This window comes from Solanum dulcamara, chromosome 5 (assembly GCF_947179165.1).
Source record: "Solanum dulcamara chromosome 5, daSolDulc1.2, whole genome shotgun sequence".
Lineage (NCBI taxonomy): Eukaryota > Viridiplantae > Streptophyta > Magnoliopsida > Solanales > Solanaceae > Solanum > Solanum dulcamara.
In genome coordinates, this window is record NC_077241.1 from 15,454,055 (window position 1) to 15,470,207 (window position 16,153).

General features: G+C 32.3%; 2 protein-coding genes across 3 annotated transcripts; both read right to left on the bottom strand.

Annotated features, from left to right (window-relative positions):
- Nucleotides 1-842: 842 nt before the first annotated feature.
- LOC129889062 (uncharacterized) lies at nt 843-7,436 on the bottom strand. Of its 2 annotated transcripts, none has more exons than XM_055964174.1 (4): nt 7,206-7,436; nt 7,053-7,106; nt 1,273-1,356; nt 843-1,190 (listed from the first exon to the last, which is right to left on the bottom strand). In XM_055964174.1, the coding sequence occupies exons 1-4, from the start codon at nt 7,338-7,340 to the stop codon at nt 1,152-1,154; spliced, it is 312 nt and encodes a 103-aa protein (XP_055820149.1). In that variant the 5' UTR covers nt 7,341-7,436; the 3' UTR covers nt 843-1,151. The 2 variants fall into 2 exon arrangements, with proteins under 2 accessions (XP_055820149.1, XP_055820150.1); XM_055964175.1 differs by having other exon boundaries at nt 1,287-1,356; nt 7,206-7,430.
- A 7,969-nt stretch (nt 7,437-15,405) lies between these two features.
- On the bottom strand, nt 15,406-15,810 carry LOC129890494 (uncharacterized). Its single transcript, XM_055966039.1, has one exon. The coding sequence runs from the start codon at nt 15,808-15,810 to the stop codon at nt 15,406-15,408; it is 405 nt and encodes a 134-aa protein (XP_055822014.1).
- Nucleotides 15,811-16,153: the final 343 nt, after the last annotated feature.

Consider the following 16,153-nt stretch of genomic DNA (forward strand, 5'->3'; position numbering starts at 1 on the left):
TGGGTAGATCATGATCCTACCTGCTTTTATTTCATCCCATTTTAATATTTTCAATTTCAGTTCAACTCATCCATTTTTTTAAAAAAATTAGTAATTACATTTCTTTATTTACCATATTTTTCTTTACTCCAATCCATTTCAAAAAATTTCAAAAATCACTTCTTTTCATCCGGATACATTAATTCAATCATCCGGATACATTAATTCTAATTCTTAAATTATTTTTGTGTTCAATGTATCATGCTTTAAATGTTACATGTTAATACATAAAACCATAATTAATGTATCCGAATTACCATATTTTAAAGAAATTTCTGTAACTTAAAAAAGAATAGGAAAAAATAATAATTAGTCCTCTACACTATATGATTCCTAAAAAATCTACTTTTTTAAAAAAATTAAAAGGTGGGCATAGCCCACTTATTAAAAGTCAACAAACAAGCCCAAGCAAAAATCTGGTCCACAAAAAATACAAGTAAAGAATTAAAAAAAGGAAACAAGCTACACAAACATCAAAATTTCAGTTCAACTCATCCATTTGATTCCGCTATGTAAAACCATGTAAGGTGACCAAGTAATTTGACCCACAACCAACGTCGGACTCCACATGTGCATGCCCATATCAATAATACATACAGCATCCCTAACATAAAATAAAATGAGAACAGTACCTCATAAAAGACCAAACTAATCAAACTCTAGCATCCCTAACATAAAATAAAATGAGAAAAGTACCTCATAAAAGACCAAACTAATCAAACTCTAGAAGTACCTGATTTTATGTAATTAAAGTTGCTGTGATCATCACTTACAGAAATTATCAACCAAAAAAGACCGCTCTCTAGATGTAATAGTTGATTAAATAACTTGATAAAATTACACAAGTCCGTAATCTCAGTAGCAAATTGAAATGATAGATGATCAATATAATTGTAACAATATGGTAATACTACCAAGCTTTCAAAACATCTTCCACAAGATTTTAAAGCCAAAAAAAAACTATGGTAGCACCAACTTCAACAGGTATATGATCTCCAAAACTGCTTATTAACAGCAAAGTCAAATTCACGCTCTCCACAAGCAAAGAGTTAGTTTTACCTCTTCCCCGCCCTCCTCTCAAACTGAATGGATCTTGATGACTCACTAGGAGCTTAATTTTTGTAGCTTAGATTTGACCATGTCCACTTGTTCTGTCCAAAATAAAATAGATAACGAAGATGAAAATAACATATGGAAAAGTGACCAGTAGAAAAACTGCATGAAAACACGCACAGAGAATATTTTACTTTGTTCCGATGCTATTGCTTTCTGAAAAGTTGTACGGAAGAATAGATTGCCATTTCTCTGGTAGACAGCCTGGCAATGAAGTAACAAAGTACACCCTCGTAAATTAATTAAAACTTGAACGATATTATTACAAAGATATATCATACCTTACCAATCATACATGCACAAAATGCTTCAAATTTAAGAGGATAATAAAACAAAATATATCAAGGCCCTCAGTTCAACTTGTGATAACAAAAAATGTCAAGGTATTACAAAAATCAAAACTTATTGTGTTGTTTCATGCCACCCTGTAAAGACCTCCATTTCATAGGGTAAAGGCTTGACAAAAATCCTACTGTTTCCACCCCCATCCCTGCCTCCTTTCTCTTTTTGGAGAATCCCAAGAGGGAATGTAGAGGGAACTGGAAAGTGATTGAACAATTCATAATTAATGAATATTCAGTACACCAAGTAAAAATTTACTATTTAACAAAATACAAGAGAACATCTCAACTTAAGTCATAATTCATAGAACAACAAAGTATTGCCAACTGTCAAGTTATCTATTCTTCCGCATCTTCCCTAAAGACCATATCTTCCAATTGAGGTTCATCTATTGATAGCTCGGTTAAACCATTAGTTGTCTTGTCAATATCGAACTGATCTCCACCTAAAATAATTAAAAAGAATAGATATATTAGAAGATTATTATATCTTGGGGGGGAAAAATTATCATGCAAAATAAATAATTGAGGAAAATGTAGCCATACATATACCCCAATACTTGCTCGGCCCATTTATATATTTTCTTCCTTGCGAGATAGCAACTGTGGATTATATTATAAATGTACAAACTCTAAATCTTCGACTCTTGAAGTTGCTAACTAATTTCTCTTGATGTTGTGAATCAAAGAACACATGCTCCAATTTCTTTCACAACAAGAGGAAGTTGGTTGAGTAAGCAACTTGTTGCAAAAGCAGAGCATAGACACCATGATTTGCCCACCAAGAAAGAGGATGTTCATACATCATAGCTTCAATCACATGAGGCTCACCAAAATAACCACTCCTACTAAAAATGTTTCATCCTCCAATGAGACTTGTTTCATTAGAATCATTAACGTACCTTTGAAAGCACTTGATTTTATTAGATGAAATTTCTCCATCTTCATTAGGATCTAGCCTTCGAATCACATTCTCTCCTTGAAGTCATGATTCATGATAGTATTTGGAAACTAAAGAGTGTGTCATACAAAGCAAAGGGGATTGTTTCTGTTCCACCTAGCCACAAGAATACCACGTATAGTATCAAAAAAGTTTGATTGGCCGGAAATGAGATCTTTCCTCTCGTGCTCAAAGATTATTTTCTTAACCTTCTCAACCATTGAGTCCAGTATCCCACATATCTTATCGGCACTTCTAAGCATATCTACAATAGGTTCCGTAAATTTCAAAAAGAAAACTATCCCACTTCTCGTCATTATAATCTCGTCATTCATTATAAGGGATTTTATTTCACGGGTTTTGACTTCAATTCCCTTTATCCTTTTATAGTTAGTTCTTCCATTCATCATCCATGATCATCTTCTCTAAAGACGATTTCAATTTGCGAACACAGGTAGTCATAATAATGTGAGGTGAACATTGTTTCACCAACTTCCAAAAAAACTCAAATGTTGCATTTGCCCCTCTCATTAATATGACCAACTGTGTTCGCAATGTGAAATCATCTTTAGAGAAGAGGTCATGGATGATGAATGTAAGAATTACAAGGGAGATAATTGAAGCCATAACTCGTGAAGTAAAATCTCTTATAACAAATGATGAGAAGTGGGATAGTATTAACTACTTTTAAAAATTTACAAAACGTATTGTAGATATACTTAGAAAGCCAATATTGATGGTCCAAAATTACATCTCATTTATGATATGTGGGACACAATGATTGAATTAAGAAAATAATCATTGAGCACGAGAGAAAAGATCTCATTTTCATCCAATCAATTTTTTTTGATATTATTCATGGTATTCTTATGGCTAGGGGAACAAAAGCAATACCCCTCCACATTGTATGGCACTCTTCGGTTCCCAAATACTATCATGAATCATGACTTCAAGGAGAGAATGAAATTCGAAGGCTAGCTCCAAATGAAGATGGAGAAATTTCATCGAATAGAATCAAATGCTTTCAAAGTTACTTTAAAGATTTTAATGAAATGAAACAACTCTCATTGGAGTATGAAACATTTTTAGCAGGAGTGCTATTTTGGTGAGCCTCGCATGATTGAAGCTATGATGTATGAAGATCCTCTTTCTTGGCGGGCAAATCATGGTGTCTTGACTCCACTGTTGCAACAATTAGCTTATAAGTTGCTTACTCAACCAGCTTCTTCCTCTTGTTGTGAAAGAAATTGGAGCACGTATTCTTTGATTCATAACATCAAGAGAAATAAGTTAGCAACTCCAACAACCGAACATTTAGTGTCCGTACATTATAATCTACGGTTGATATCTCGTAAGAAAGAAAAATATATAAATGGGCCGAGCAAGTATTGGCATGTATGTATGTCCACATTTTCTTTATTATTTACCTCAATTATATATTTTGCATGAATTTTTTTTCTTTATATAAAAACCTTCTAATATATCTATTCTTTTAATTTTTTTAGGTGGAGATCAATTTGATATTGACAAGACAACTAATAGTTTAACCGAGCTATCAATAGATGAACCTCAATTGGAAGATGTGATATTTGAGGAAGAAGTTAAAGACGTGGAAGAAGTTGAAGAAGATGTCCTCTTAAATAACTTGACAATTGACAATACTTTGTTGTTCTATTAGTTATGAGCTGACTTAAGTTGAGATGTTCTCTTATTTTTGTTAAATAGTGAATTTTTACTTGGTGTACCGAATATTGATTAGTCATGTTATTCACTAATTATGAATAGCTAAATTGTGGATGAATATCTTTGTTTATGTATTAAATTTTAATCATTTTAATTTTCCACTTTTTCTTTGTTTAAGTGATCTTATTTCAAACTATATTCTTCAATTCAAGAGGAGTGGTCCTTGTTATAAGGTTAGTTCTTTTCTTTCAATTTATTTTTGATGCTTCTAGTTATATTTATTTTATTGTAATACGTTTTTAATGTTTAATTGTTGTTTTGTTGTGTTCATAGAAAGAATGGAAGAGTAACCTCATCTTAGAGAATGAAAGATTGAATTCTACAATATACATGTAAGCCTATCACAAAATATCTCTCATATTTAGAATATCTTTGTAACTATTTTTATAATGTTGAATTTTTTTAGTCGAATCCCCGCACCCGTATCCATACTCGAACTCATACCCCGAATCTTAAAATTTATGTTTTGTCGAATTCGACTCTCGAATCTGCACTTGTATTGCATACCCGCACCCTAGTCCGAGCAACATAGGAGAAAACAATATTGTCAATCTACAACATGATAACAAGTCATTAAGTGGGTGTTTGGATTGGCTTAGTTTAAGTGTCTTTTGGCTTTTAAGCTTTTATTTAGTTTTGGAAGTGTTTGGGTAACATAAAAAGTGCTTTTAAAGACTTCTTTTTTAGGTTGAAAAAGTGGGGGAAAAAAGGCAGGTGTACCCAACTTATGGCTTTTAGCCTTTAACTTATAAGTCAGTCACTTTAAAAAAGCCCCATCCAAACACCCGTAAATCTTTTCAGCCTCTTTGGACATGCAACACTGATAACAATTCATTTTACATTGTTAATGAGATTGAATTTTACACCCATAGAAAGAGTACTAATAATTGGTCCCCTAGACTCTGTTCTATCCTCTCCATCTCCCATTCTTGTGGAACCATAGATCTTTTGTAGTAATTCACGCATCTCTTCTCATTCAGGTCTTGCATGGCTCTTCTTAAACTAACTTCTGAAGATTTTCCCCTTTATAACCCATCTCTTCTCATTGGGGTCTTGAATGGCTCTTCTTAAACTAACTTCTGAAGATTTTCCCATTTATAACCATAATCCAAATATCTGAGACAGTAAAGTGTAAACACTCGTGAATTGCAATATCAAGGACTTGAGCCAATCTCATACTCTAAAACCCTTGTAAATCCACTAGCTCCAATCTATTCCATTAATCTATCTAAGATTCCACACCAAAGTGAATGACAAGAAGAATAACGGAGTCCTACCGTATACCTCTAGTACTGCCAAATAAGGGGACCATGGGTTGCATAAATTACTGAGAACCTTGTTATGTTACTATGACATCGAATCCAATTACTCCACCATCCCCCAAATCCAAATTGTCAAGTAAGTACACAAGAAATCTTAATCTGCATATTGGTAATCCCTTACTAACATCGGGCTTACATACGAAGCTCGGTTCAACACTCACTCATTAGCTATCAGGAATCAACGCGGATCTTCCATTTTTTTCTACAAAAACATTCTGATATGTAGAAACTAACTAGTTTAATCAAACATTCTAAATTGTGGATGACTATCCAATAATTGATTTAAATCAAACATTTTTAAATGTGGACATTGACTAGCCAACAACAAACTTTAATCTCACTGATAGTACCTTGTCTATAACCATGGTACATGCTTCCTATTAAAAAAATAGTTTGTATGTCTCCTCTGTCCCGTGCTCCGGTCTTCTTTTGGTTACTACAAATGAGTAGAAAGTATTGTCAATACTTCCCAACATGGTGGAAAAGTGCCATCATAAAAACATCTGATTCCATAACAGAACTCTTTATGGCATCCACCTCTTCATCTAATCAAAGGGTTTTCAAATGTCTCCCTATCATCCAGATTAACTTGAGAAATCCATCTACAAGTGGCATTTCACCTACATGCTTATTTACAGCCTCTGACGGCATAGTACTGGACTATTCCTTTTTTTATATTCTTCTCATCTTAGTGCATCGACTCAATGTCAATCCATCGATGTAATTGAGATTTCAAAGGATTTCATGTTCAATGCTTAACTCTGTATGTGTGTATGTTGTATCTTAACTTAGGATTTACTAGTTTATCTAAATTCTAAATATTAAATTGTTCTTAATCCTTTATTTGGGGCTGAGCAAGTATTTGTCATCTTACAAAAATATTGTGTAATATGATCTCCTCCTTTTAGCCTAGTGACTCATGATTCTTTCCCCCAACTGATTTAGTCGATCATAACTCACAAGTAATTCACCAAGTCGTTGGTGAATTACTCTACCTCGGACAGTCTCCTAACCTATGACATACATCTAGGAACCAGCTCCACTTCCCGGTTGACATCACTTCCCTCCCAAACCTCAAATGTAGCAAGGACTTCTCCAACCTCATATTTTTCCTTTGCCTTCAAATGTATTGATTCCCAAAAGGGAGTTCCCCACTATTAATTTCTTCTGCATCTTAGAAGCCACCTCACCCATTCCATAAAAGAGATGGATTTCAGTCTTAAAATGCTTAAAAGGTAGTTTTCAAGCTTGGACTCAGGTGTAGCCTTAGCCTACTTTGAAATAGCCCAATTGTCCTGAAGGCATCTATCTCTTGGCTGGGGATTCACATAGTAAATTCCCATCCCTCAAGAGTCAAATTCTAGCAATTAAGCGTAGCAATTACAAAGACTTCAATAATATCCCAGGGTAAAACCCTATATAGTTTTATTGAACTACAAAATAAAACAGGATACTGATGACCAAGAATTAAAAACAAAAAACTCCATGAATCACTCATAAATGTACACAGAGCAAGTAGTAAGTGTGGGATTCCAGAAAATAAGAACAACATACCCGAGAAGCAGGAAGATTACTGAGCTCGGCTATGGAAACCTCGTGACTTCTCACCTATCGTATCATAAATATACCCATTAGGAATTCCATCGAACTCTCAATCGGTATTACAAAACATACATATAAGCGCTGTTAAAGTAACGAGTCAAACACCTCCTTGAGGAGATAGCGGTGGGAGTCTGATTCGGGCAAACTAGAAGAGGAATAAGTCGGTGCTGCAGACATCGCTGCTCTCGTTTCTTGGGCAACCTCGAGGAAGTACTTTAAATTAAAAGAAACTTCTAGCATAACAAATCAACATTTATTGGAATCCGGCTTCCTTCTGACCCGTTTACTATAGATAACTTTTCAAAGGGTAATATATATTTGACACAACCAAAATTGGTACAAATTGTAATTTTTTTAATTAAATATGGCTGCCAAGGGTGGATGCTCAATTCATTTTATTTTTCTATTCAAAATACTCTTCAAAATAAAATCACTGAAGAAAGAGTTCAAAATCACTATCCAAAAGTTTTCACTTTCCAAGATATTTTTTCTTTGGGCAGTGATCCCCGTCAAATCGATTGTAAGAAAAGTGTACTCCATACTCTAGCCACTCTTCATTTTAATGTATTCCATATTTCATTCACTTTATATATATGAGAATGTTTTTTGTCTTCCATTATTTTTTCCTTCATTGTTTTTTTATTCAACGCCCAAAATATTTTTTCCCTCTAATTTCGCTCGTATATTTATTATCTTGGACAGATATGTCTATGTGGCATTAAAGGGGGAGAAACAAGGTATATATTCTACGCAAGAGTGTGCAAAAATAGTCATTGGTGTTAGTGGAAGCTTGTATTGAAAATATGGCAATTATAATAATGTCGTTGAAGCGTTAAACGATTGAAATCTCTGAATAAATAGAATAAAATTATCCGAAGAATCTTCCAAGAAATCATAATCTAGTACAGTAGCAGATGAAAAGAAATTAGAGCCTAATGAGTACCATGTGCATGTGTTAACACTACTTTTGGCTGGGGTTGTAGTTGGAAAATTACTGAAAGACTGATTTGTAAAGTAAATAATTACGTCGAATTTTTTTCTGTAATTTATTTTGTTACGTTAATTTAGGATTTTGTTGTATATGTATGTATTGGGCCTGATTTTGTTGGATTGGGCCTGTGTTTAAAAAATTATGTTAGTTACAATTTTTTTATGTTTTGTGCAATGATAGTTTATTTTTTTATGGAAAAATTACTTATCTACATACCTTATATTACTATATTTACTATTATTTCCTACCATTTGTAAAAATCTCAAAAATTCCTGTTTTTTAACTCTCTCTCCAACTCACAAATACATCCTATTTCAGTTCTCTCAACTATCCTAAATTCATGCCTATTTTCAAGCCACAACTACTGCAGATTTTTTTTTTTTTGAATTTTCATCCAAGTTTTACTCAATTTCAAGGTTCTAATTAAGGTAATTCAAATTCTTCCTTCTCTGTCATCTCACTTCAATTTCACCTCTTTTCGATTTTCCTACTATAATTTTTTATTGCTTTTACTCCTTTTGTTCACTGATGCATATGGATTCCGCTCTATCTGTTAGTGTTGACCTTACACAGTTGAATCAAAATCAATAAATTATTATTTCACCGGGTTCTGATTCATCTTAGAAAGGTTACCATGAGATTAGATCCAAACATTGTAACGATCCAATAGTTATGGATAAATTACGTGCGAAATTGAAGTCAAAATATCCAGTTCAACAAGCACCCACAGAAGCAGAGAAAAAGATTGAAGGGGTTACAACACGCCCTAATCTCCCAAAGGTATGAGTTCATCTAATCTGTATTCTGTTATTTTTATTTTTAAATCTCGATTTTTCTAATACATTTCAATGTACCTTTCTTAAAGTTCGTATGCTGATACTTAAGGTTCTAGTATGGTTTTTGTTATTATTTTTCTAATACATAAGGTCTACTGCTTTTTATAATTTTCTGATACATTATGTACTAATCACGATACATAAGGTTTTTCTAATTTTGCGTTGTTTATGATACATTAATTTCTTCTTTTTCTATTGTTTTTGATATATAAGGGCAAAACAAAGTGTCTAATATTAATCTACATAAGCTCTATATGTATAATGATTAGTCATGCACCTGATTCATAAAGTCACTTTGTATCATGTATTCTAATGTATCATATTATGTTATGTTTTCATGAAGTCAGATATACAATGTATCAAGTTCAAGTTGTATTTATTCATTTGTCCTGTCAATGAAGGGACTGAAGTACGTCATCAAAAAGATCCCTTCCCATTATTTGAGATTCGGCACTACATATACCGCTAATTTTATTGATGATTTTAAATCATCAATAGGTGAAGAAGCTATCCAATTATTTAGGCAAATCATCTTTGATCACTACCTAGCTATGTCACAGTGTAATTTTCAAGGTCAAATTATTAAATGTCTCTTACTTCTTGAGGTGGAGCAGAAAAACATAGATGAATTGCACATTCGTCATGTTCAGGATAACGTACTCTATTTCTCAATCAAGGAATTTGCTATTTTTATCGATTTGCGATGTATCGGTAATATCAATATATTTTGGTACCCGAATGCACCCCCAAGCAGATTGTTGTCTAGATATTTTTCTGGTGCAAAAAAAGGAATAAACAAAGGACGTTTTGTACAACATTTCCTGATTGGAGGATGGGAAACCAATGAAGACGTTGTTCAGATAGTCATTCTCTACTTCATCCACATTTTTGTCTTTTCTCAACTAGGTGTTTCACCTATTTCTGTTGATGACGTTAGGATAGTAGAGAATGACAGATATGAGCAGTTCCCATGGGGTAAAATAGTATTTTCCAAATTGATGAAAGGCATGAGGCAGTAGTTTATTACTGCTGTTATACCTCATTTTAACTCGGGGTCAAACGGTGTACAACATATTGATGATTCCTAAATTATTTAATTTTAAGGAGTCGCCACCTAATTATTTTTAAGGTAAATTAGGATACCTAAATAATTAACTAATTTAATGCTAAAAAATGAACTCCAATTAGTGGTCAACTTAACTTATGTGATTCTAGGTAAGGTTTCTAGTTATTCTAAAGGGAAGGGGTTAAGCATCCTTTAAGATGCGTTAAAAACAATTACCAACCAAACTTAGGTTAAATAATTAAAACTAAAAGATTGCTCAAAAATTTTGAAAACAAAGCTGAGTAATTAAGTGAGAAAAAGTTTTCAAACTTGAAATTAGTATACGAATATTGCACTTTGAGATTATTTTTTTTATGTGGAATGGAAAGACCTGCATTTCTGCTTTTGACAACAATAAATAGTTACTTGTTTAAAACAACATTGTTGTACAAAAATTATTATATGAAAAAATACACTAAAATATAAGCTTTACGCATGAAATAAGTGCATGTTTTGAAAAAAAAAATTACTAGTAGCTTGGCCTTAAATAAAAATATTGGTCTCTTTTCTATAAGAAGAAAAAAAATGGAAAACTATCATTATGATGACCCATTTCTAAGTAGAGGTACCCAAACTCAAACATCTGTATAATGTTAACTATTGCATTCAAGAGTGAGAACATATTCAGATCACATAAGCAAGTTTAACATGTAATACTAATAATAATACTAATAGTAGTAGTAGTAGTAGTAATAGTAGTAGTAGTACTAACAACAACAACAACAACAACAAGAATAATAACGATAATAATAATAATAACAACAACAACAGTAATAAAAACAACAACCATAATAATAATAATAATAACGATAATAATAATAACAACAACAATAATAATAATAATAATAATAACAACAATAATATTAATAATAACAACAACAACAGTAACAAAAACAACAACCATAATAATAATAATAACAACGATAATAATAACAATGATAATAATAACAACGATAATAACAACAACAACAACAACAACAACAACAACAACAACAACAACAACAACAACAACAACAACAACAACAACAACAACAACAACAACAACAACAACAACAACAGTAATAATAATAGTAATAGTAACAACAACAACAATAACAATAATAATAATAGTAATAATAATAGTAATAGTAATAGTAATAATAATCGTAATAGTAATAATAATAATAATAATAATAATAATAATAATAATAATAATAATAATAATAATAATAATAATAACAACAACAACAACAACAACAATATTAATAATAAGAATAATAAGAATAATAATAAAAATAACAACAATAATAATAACAATAGTAGTAGTAATAGTAATAACAATATTAATAATAACAGTAATAAGAATAAGAATAATAATAAAAATAACAACAATAATAATAACAGTAGCAGTAGTAGTAGTAGTAATAATAATAATAACAACAACAATAATAATAACAGTAATAGTAATAATAATAATAATAACAATAACAACAATAATAATAGTAAATAAAAAAATGGTAATAATAATAATAATAATAATAATAATAATAATAATAATAATAATAATAATAATAATAAAATGCTGAAAATATAAGCAGCCGGGATTGACTTTGAGTGAGACCATCTTTTTTTGCTTGTTGTTCAAGAAGTCTAAGATATCGGCTCCATGTGAGGGAATGATGATTCATCGAGTCTCAAAGACTCAAATTTTCTTAGAGTCCGAAATCAAGACTCCATTTTTTTTGCTCCCAAAGTGTTCATGCAAACAAGAAGAGAGTGAAGAAATTAGTAATATGATTCAATCCCCCTTTTTTAGGACAATATTATATCATAACGACAACGAAAACAGAGAAACATGGAGTAAATATTACCTGTTGCACGACAGTTAATGGAAATACTTCGATCACGAATCTATCCTTACTCTTCAAGTAAAATTCGATGTAGTAGAGAGAAAACTCAAAAATTCTTTGCAAGTAATATTCAAAATCAGAGCGTAAAGATTTTTTTTCTGTCCCCCCTTTGTTCTGCCCGCCCTCCTCTCTTTATAGGAATATGGAGATAAAAAAAAAAATAAAAAATGGTGAATGAATAAAATAATGCGGAATAGGCGGATGAATAAAATAATACGAAATGAGCGGATGAATAAAGTAACACAGAATGGGCGGATGAATAAAATAACACGAAATGGGCAGTTGAATAAAATAAATAATGATAAAAAGTAATAATATAAATGAAAATATATATTATTATTCAAGAATTATAAAAAATATATATATGCTGAAATTACTTAATAATAGAATTAATATATATATATATTGTAAGCTTGTTGAAATTGTTTAAAATTGAAGAACTTGATTTTTTTTAAATTACATTGTGGAGGGTTAAAATTGGGTGTCAACAGCTGTCTCTTTTTTACCGGAGACAATGAAAGAGTTTTTTGGATAAATAAGTTGACGTAATAGGCAATTTTTGTCCTGAGCATCAATGTTGAAATGAAGCTTATGAATATACGGGGGTAAAAAAATTATGAAAAATTATGGCTGAACCTTTTGTTTTTGAGTTGCTAATATGTCTCGAGTTGCTCGAGAATTAAGCTAAATGTAGCTCTGAAGTTATTCCAGAATAAGGTGGAGTGAGTTGAAAACACCATCATTTATAAAATCATGTCGGTATTAGTGAATGAGAAAAATGATAATAAAGGCCGCAAAGAAAAAGAACAAAATTGAACAAGTGAAGGGTTATTTGAAAAAATGAAGTGAAGTAAAATGGACCTTTAAAGTAGAATTGAAACTTGGACTCAACAAAGGGCAAAAATATTGGGAGAAACGAAGTAAAGCCTAGCCAAAGAAATTGTCTCAGTAACGAGTTATGGCATAACTAGATTTTAAGACCCGCATTGTGGAACATAGGCTGAGTAGAGTTTGAGAATAGATTCATGACCGTTGTTGGTGAGTTTGACTCTCCAACAAATACCCAGTTCAATGCTTAGAAATAGTTTCATGTTATGCTAAGACTTCTGCAAAACTTAAACTTGATAAGATAATTAATAAATATTAAACATAAAGTAATGTGCAATAAGCTCATGGAAATGACACCTCTAGGGCGTGAATATATGGAATGCGACCTTGCAAGCCGTAATAATTTAATAAAATCTTTAATAAAACTTATGAAAATGGAGTTGGCCGATGATTCATGAAAATGGTGCATTTCAGCAAATGATTAGTGAAATGAGGCCTTAACCTAAATTATTTATAAAAAATATAATTTTTAAGTCTGCAATTTATGAAAATGAGGCTTCTCAAGTCGATGATTAATGAAGATGGCGTCTTTGCAAATATTGCATTTTTGCAAATGTTTTGTGTAATTGTATTTAAAGCATTTGTGCAATGTATTAGAAAGCAATTGAAAGCCATGTGGAACGCAATTTAAATACCTGAAAGCATTTGTGCAACGCATTTGATAATGTTTGAAAGCATTTGTGCAGTGTATTTGATAATGTTTGAAAGTATTTGTGCAGTGTATTTGAATATATCGGAAAGCATTAGTGCAGTGCATTTGAATATATTAGAAAGTATTTGTGTAGTGCATTTGATAATGTTTGAAAGTATTTGAATATATCAGAAAGCATTAGTGCAGTGCATTTGATAATATTTGAAAGCATTTGCAGTGCATTTGAATATATTAGAAAGCATTTGTGCAGTGCATTTGGTTTGAAAGCATTTGTGCAGTGCATTTGAATATATTAGAAAATATTTCTGCAGTGCATTTGATAATGTTTGAAAGCATTTGTGCAACGCATTTAAAAATATTCAAAAGTATTTGTGCAGTGCATTTAAGAATATTTATGCGGAGTATTTTAATATCATAGGTAATGCAACTGAAAATATTTGTGCATCAAGATATTTGAAAATTTTGAGAAGCTTTATTTATAAGTTTCCCGAAACATAAATTTATAAGTAATTCAAACCATTCGACGTATGATCCTTTCAAGGCTGTAAATATTATTGACTTCTTTGTTGGCCGATAATTCTGACAAGCCTGCATTCAAAGAAAAATTATGAGTTTCGGGGAGGTTGATTCGCATTTGACTTTGAAGCTTTGGCTCTTTATACTTCTTCTTTCCTCAACTTTGTTTGGACTTGCAATCTCCGTCCATTCTAAATCTTGGCTAATAAATAACAAGAAAATATTTGATTAAAAGGATTGTATTAAAAGTAATAAGATAGATTATATATAATAGTAAAGAATTTCTGCAAAACTTTAGATTGTGGCATGTCGTGAAACGAAGCAAATGTCCCTTCCTGGAGTCTTTCTTCTGCCTGATTATTCGATTTACAACATACTCTTCAATTCTCTTGATGTCTTCTTGTAATGCTGCCCGCTAAACTGTCCCAATTTTGGTGAAGAGAGATAATAACATTCCATCATGATGACACCAAGCCGTACATGGACTGCCTATTATCCCATCAAGCATAATTCGTGAACACATTTCTTGAGAATTTGAAACAAAAGTGTTGAGCCCTTTATTGGTTGCCTATGTATCCAACATGAATCAAATCATACGTAGTTATTATATACAAAATAAAAAAGGGGAAAATTAAAAAATTTCTCATAACGTGACCAAAGTCGATGTACGCCGCCTACATATCCCACAAAGGAAATCAGGCCAAGCATAGTTCATAAATACATAACAATGGGATCTTCTTGCAAAATTTTTACTAAGCGACCAGATCCGATGTGGGTTTCCTACGTATCCCACTAAGGGAATCAGGTCGGAATGTAGTTCTTCAATACATACTAAAATATTACACGAAAATAGTGTAAAATCTCCTAAACATAATATTTCTTAACCGCATCTGAATTGATGGTTTCGGCTATATATTTTCGTCCATTTCTGCTAGAATCAATGCTCCTCCAGTCAATGCTCTGTGAACCACATAAGGCCCGTGCCAATTAGGCGCAAACTTCCCCTTAGCTTCACTTGTGTGGGAATATCCATTTTAAAATCAATTATTTCGGTTTGAACTATCTCAGTTTTACTTTTTTGTTGAAAGCTTTGGCCATCCTATGTTGATAGAGTTGTCTGTGACAAACTGTATTCATTCTCTTTTCATCAATGCGCATCAACTGTTCATATCGGCTTTGTATCCATTTGGCATCACTCAACTCAGCTTCTTGGATTATCCTCAGGGATGGTATCTCAACTTCCATTGGTAATACTACTTTTGTTCCGTAAACCAAAAGATAGGGTATTGCCCCAGTTGAAGTCCTAATTGTGGTGCGATAGCCGATGAGGGCAAACAGAAAATTCTCGTGCCAATGCTTGTAATTATCAATCATCTTCCGTAATATTCTTTTAATATTCTTATTAGCAGCCTCAACTGCTCCATTCATCTAAGATCGATAAGGAGTGGAATTGTGGTGAATAATTTTGAACTTCTCACATATCTCATGCATCAAACCGCTATTGAGATTAGATCCATTATCTGTTATAATTGAATTAGGGATGCTAAATCTACAAACTATGTTATTGCGAACAAAATCTGTCACCACCTTTTTTGTCACAAACTTATGTGAAGATGCTTCTACCCATTTTGTGAAGTAATCAATAGCTACCAAAATGAACCTGTGTCCGTTTGATGCGGCTGACTCAATAGGACCAATAGCATCCATGCCCCAGGCTGTGAATGGCCAAGGAGAACTCGTCACATTGAGTTCATTTGGTGGAATCTGGATCAAATCATCGTGAATCTGACATTGATGACATTTTCTCACAAAACGGATGTAGTCTGTTTCCATGGTCATTCAAAAATATCCAGCCCATAGAATCTTCTTTGCCAAAGTAAAACCATTCATGTGTGGCCCAGATGTACCCCCATGTATTTCTTCAATCAACTTGCTCGCCTCTTGGGAGTCAACACACCTTAATAACCCTAAATCTGAAGTCCTCCTATAAAGGATTTCTCCACTTAAGAAAAAGTGATTTGCAAGCCTCCGCAGTGTTCTCTTTTGAATATTGCTTATGCCTTCTGGATAATCTCCTTCTTTGAGATACCTCACAATGTCATAGTACCAAGGTTCTCCATCCAATTCTCCATTTACATGGAAACAATAGGCCGGTTGATCCTGCACATTGATCTTG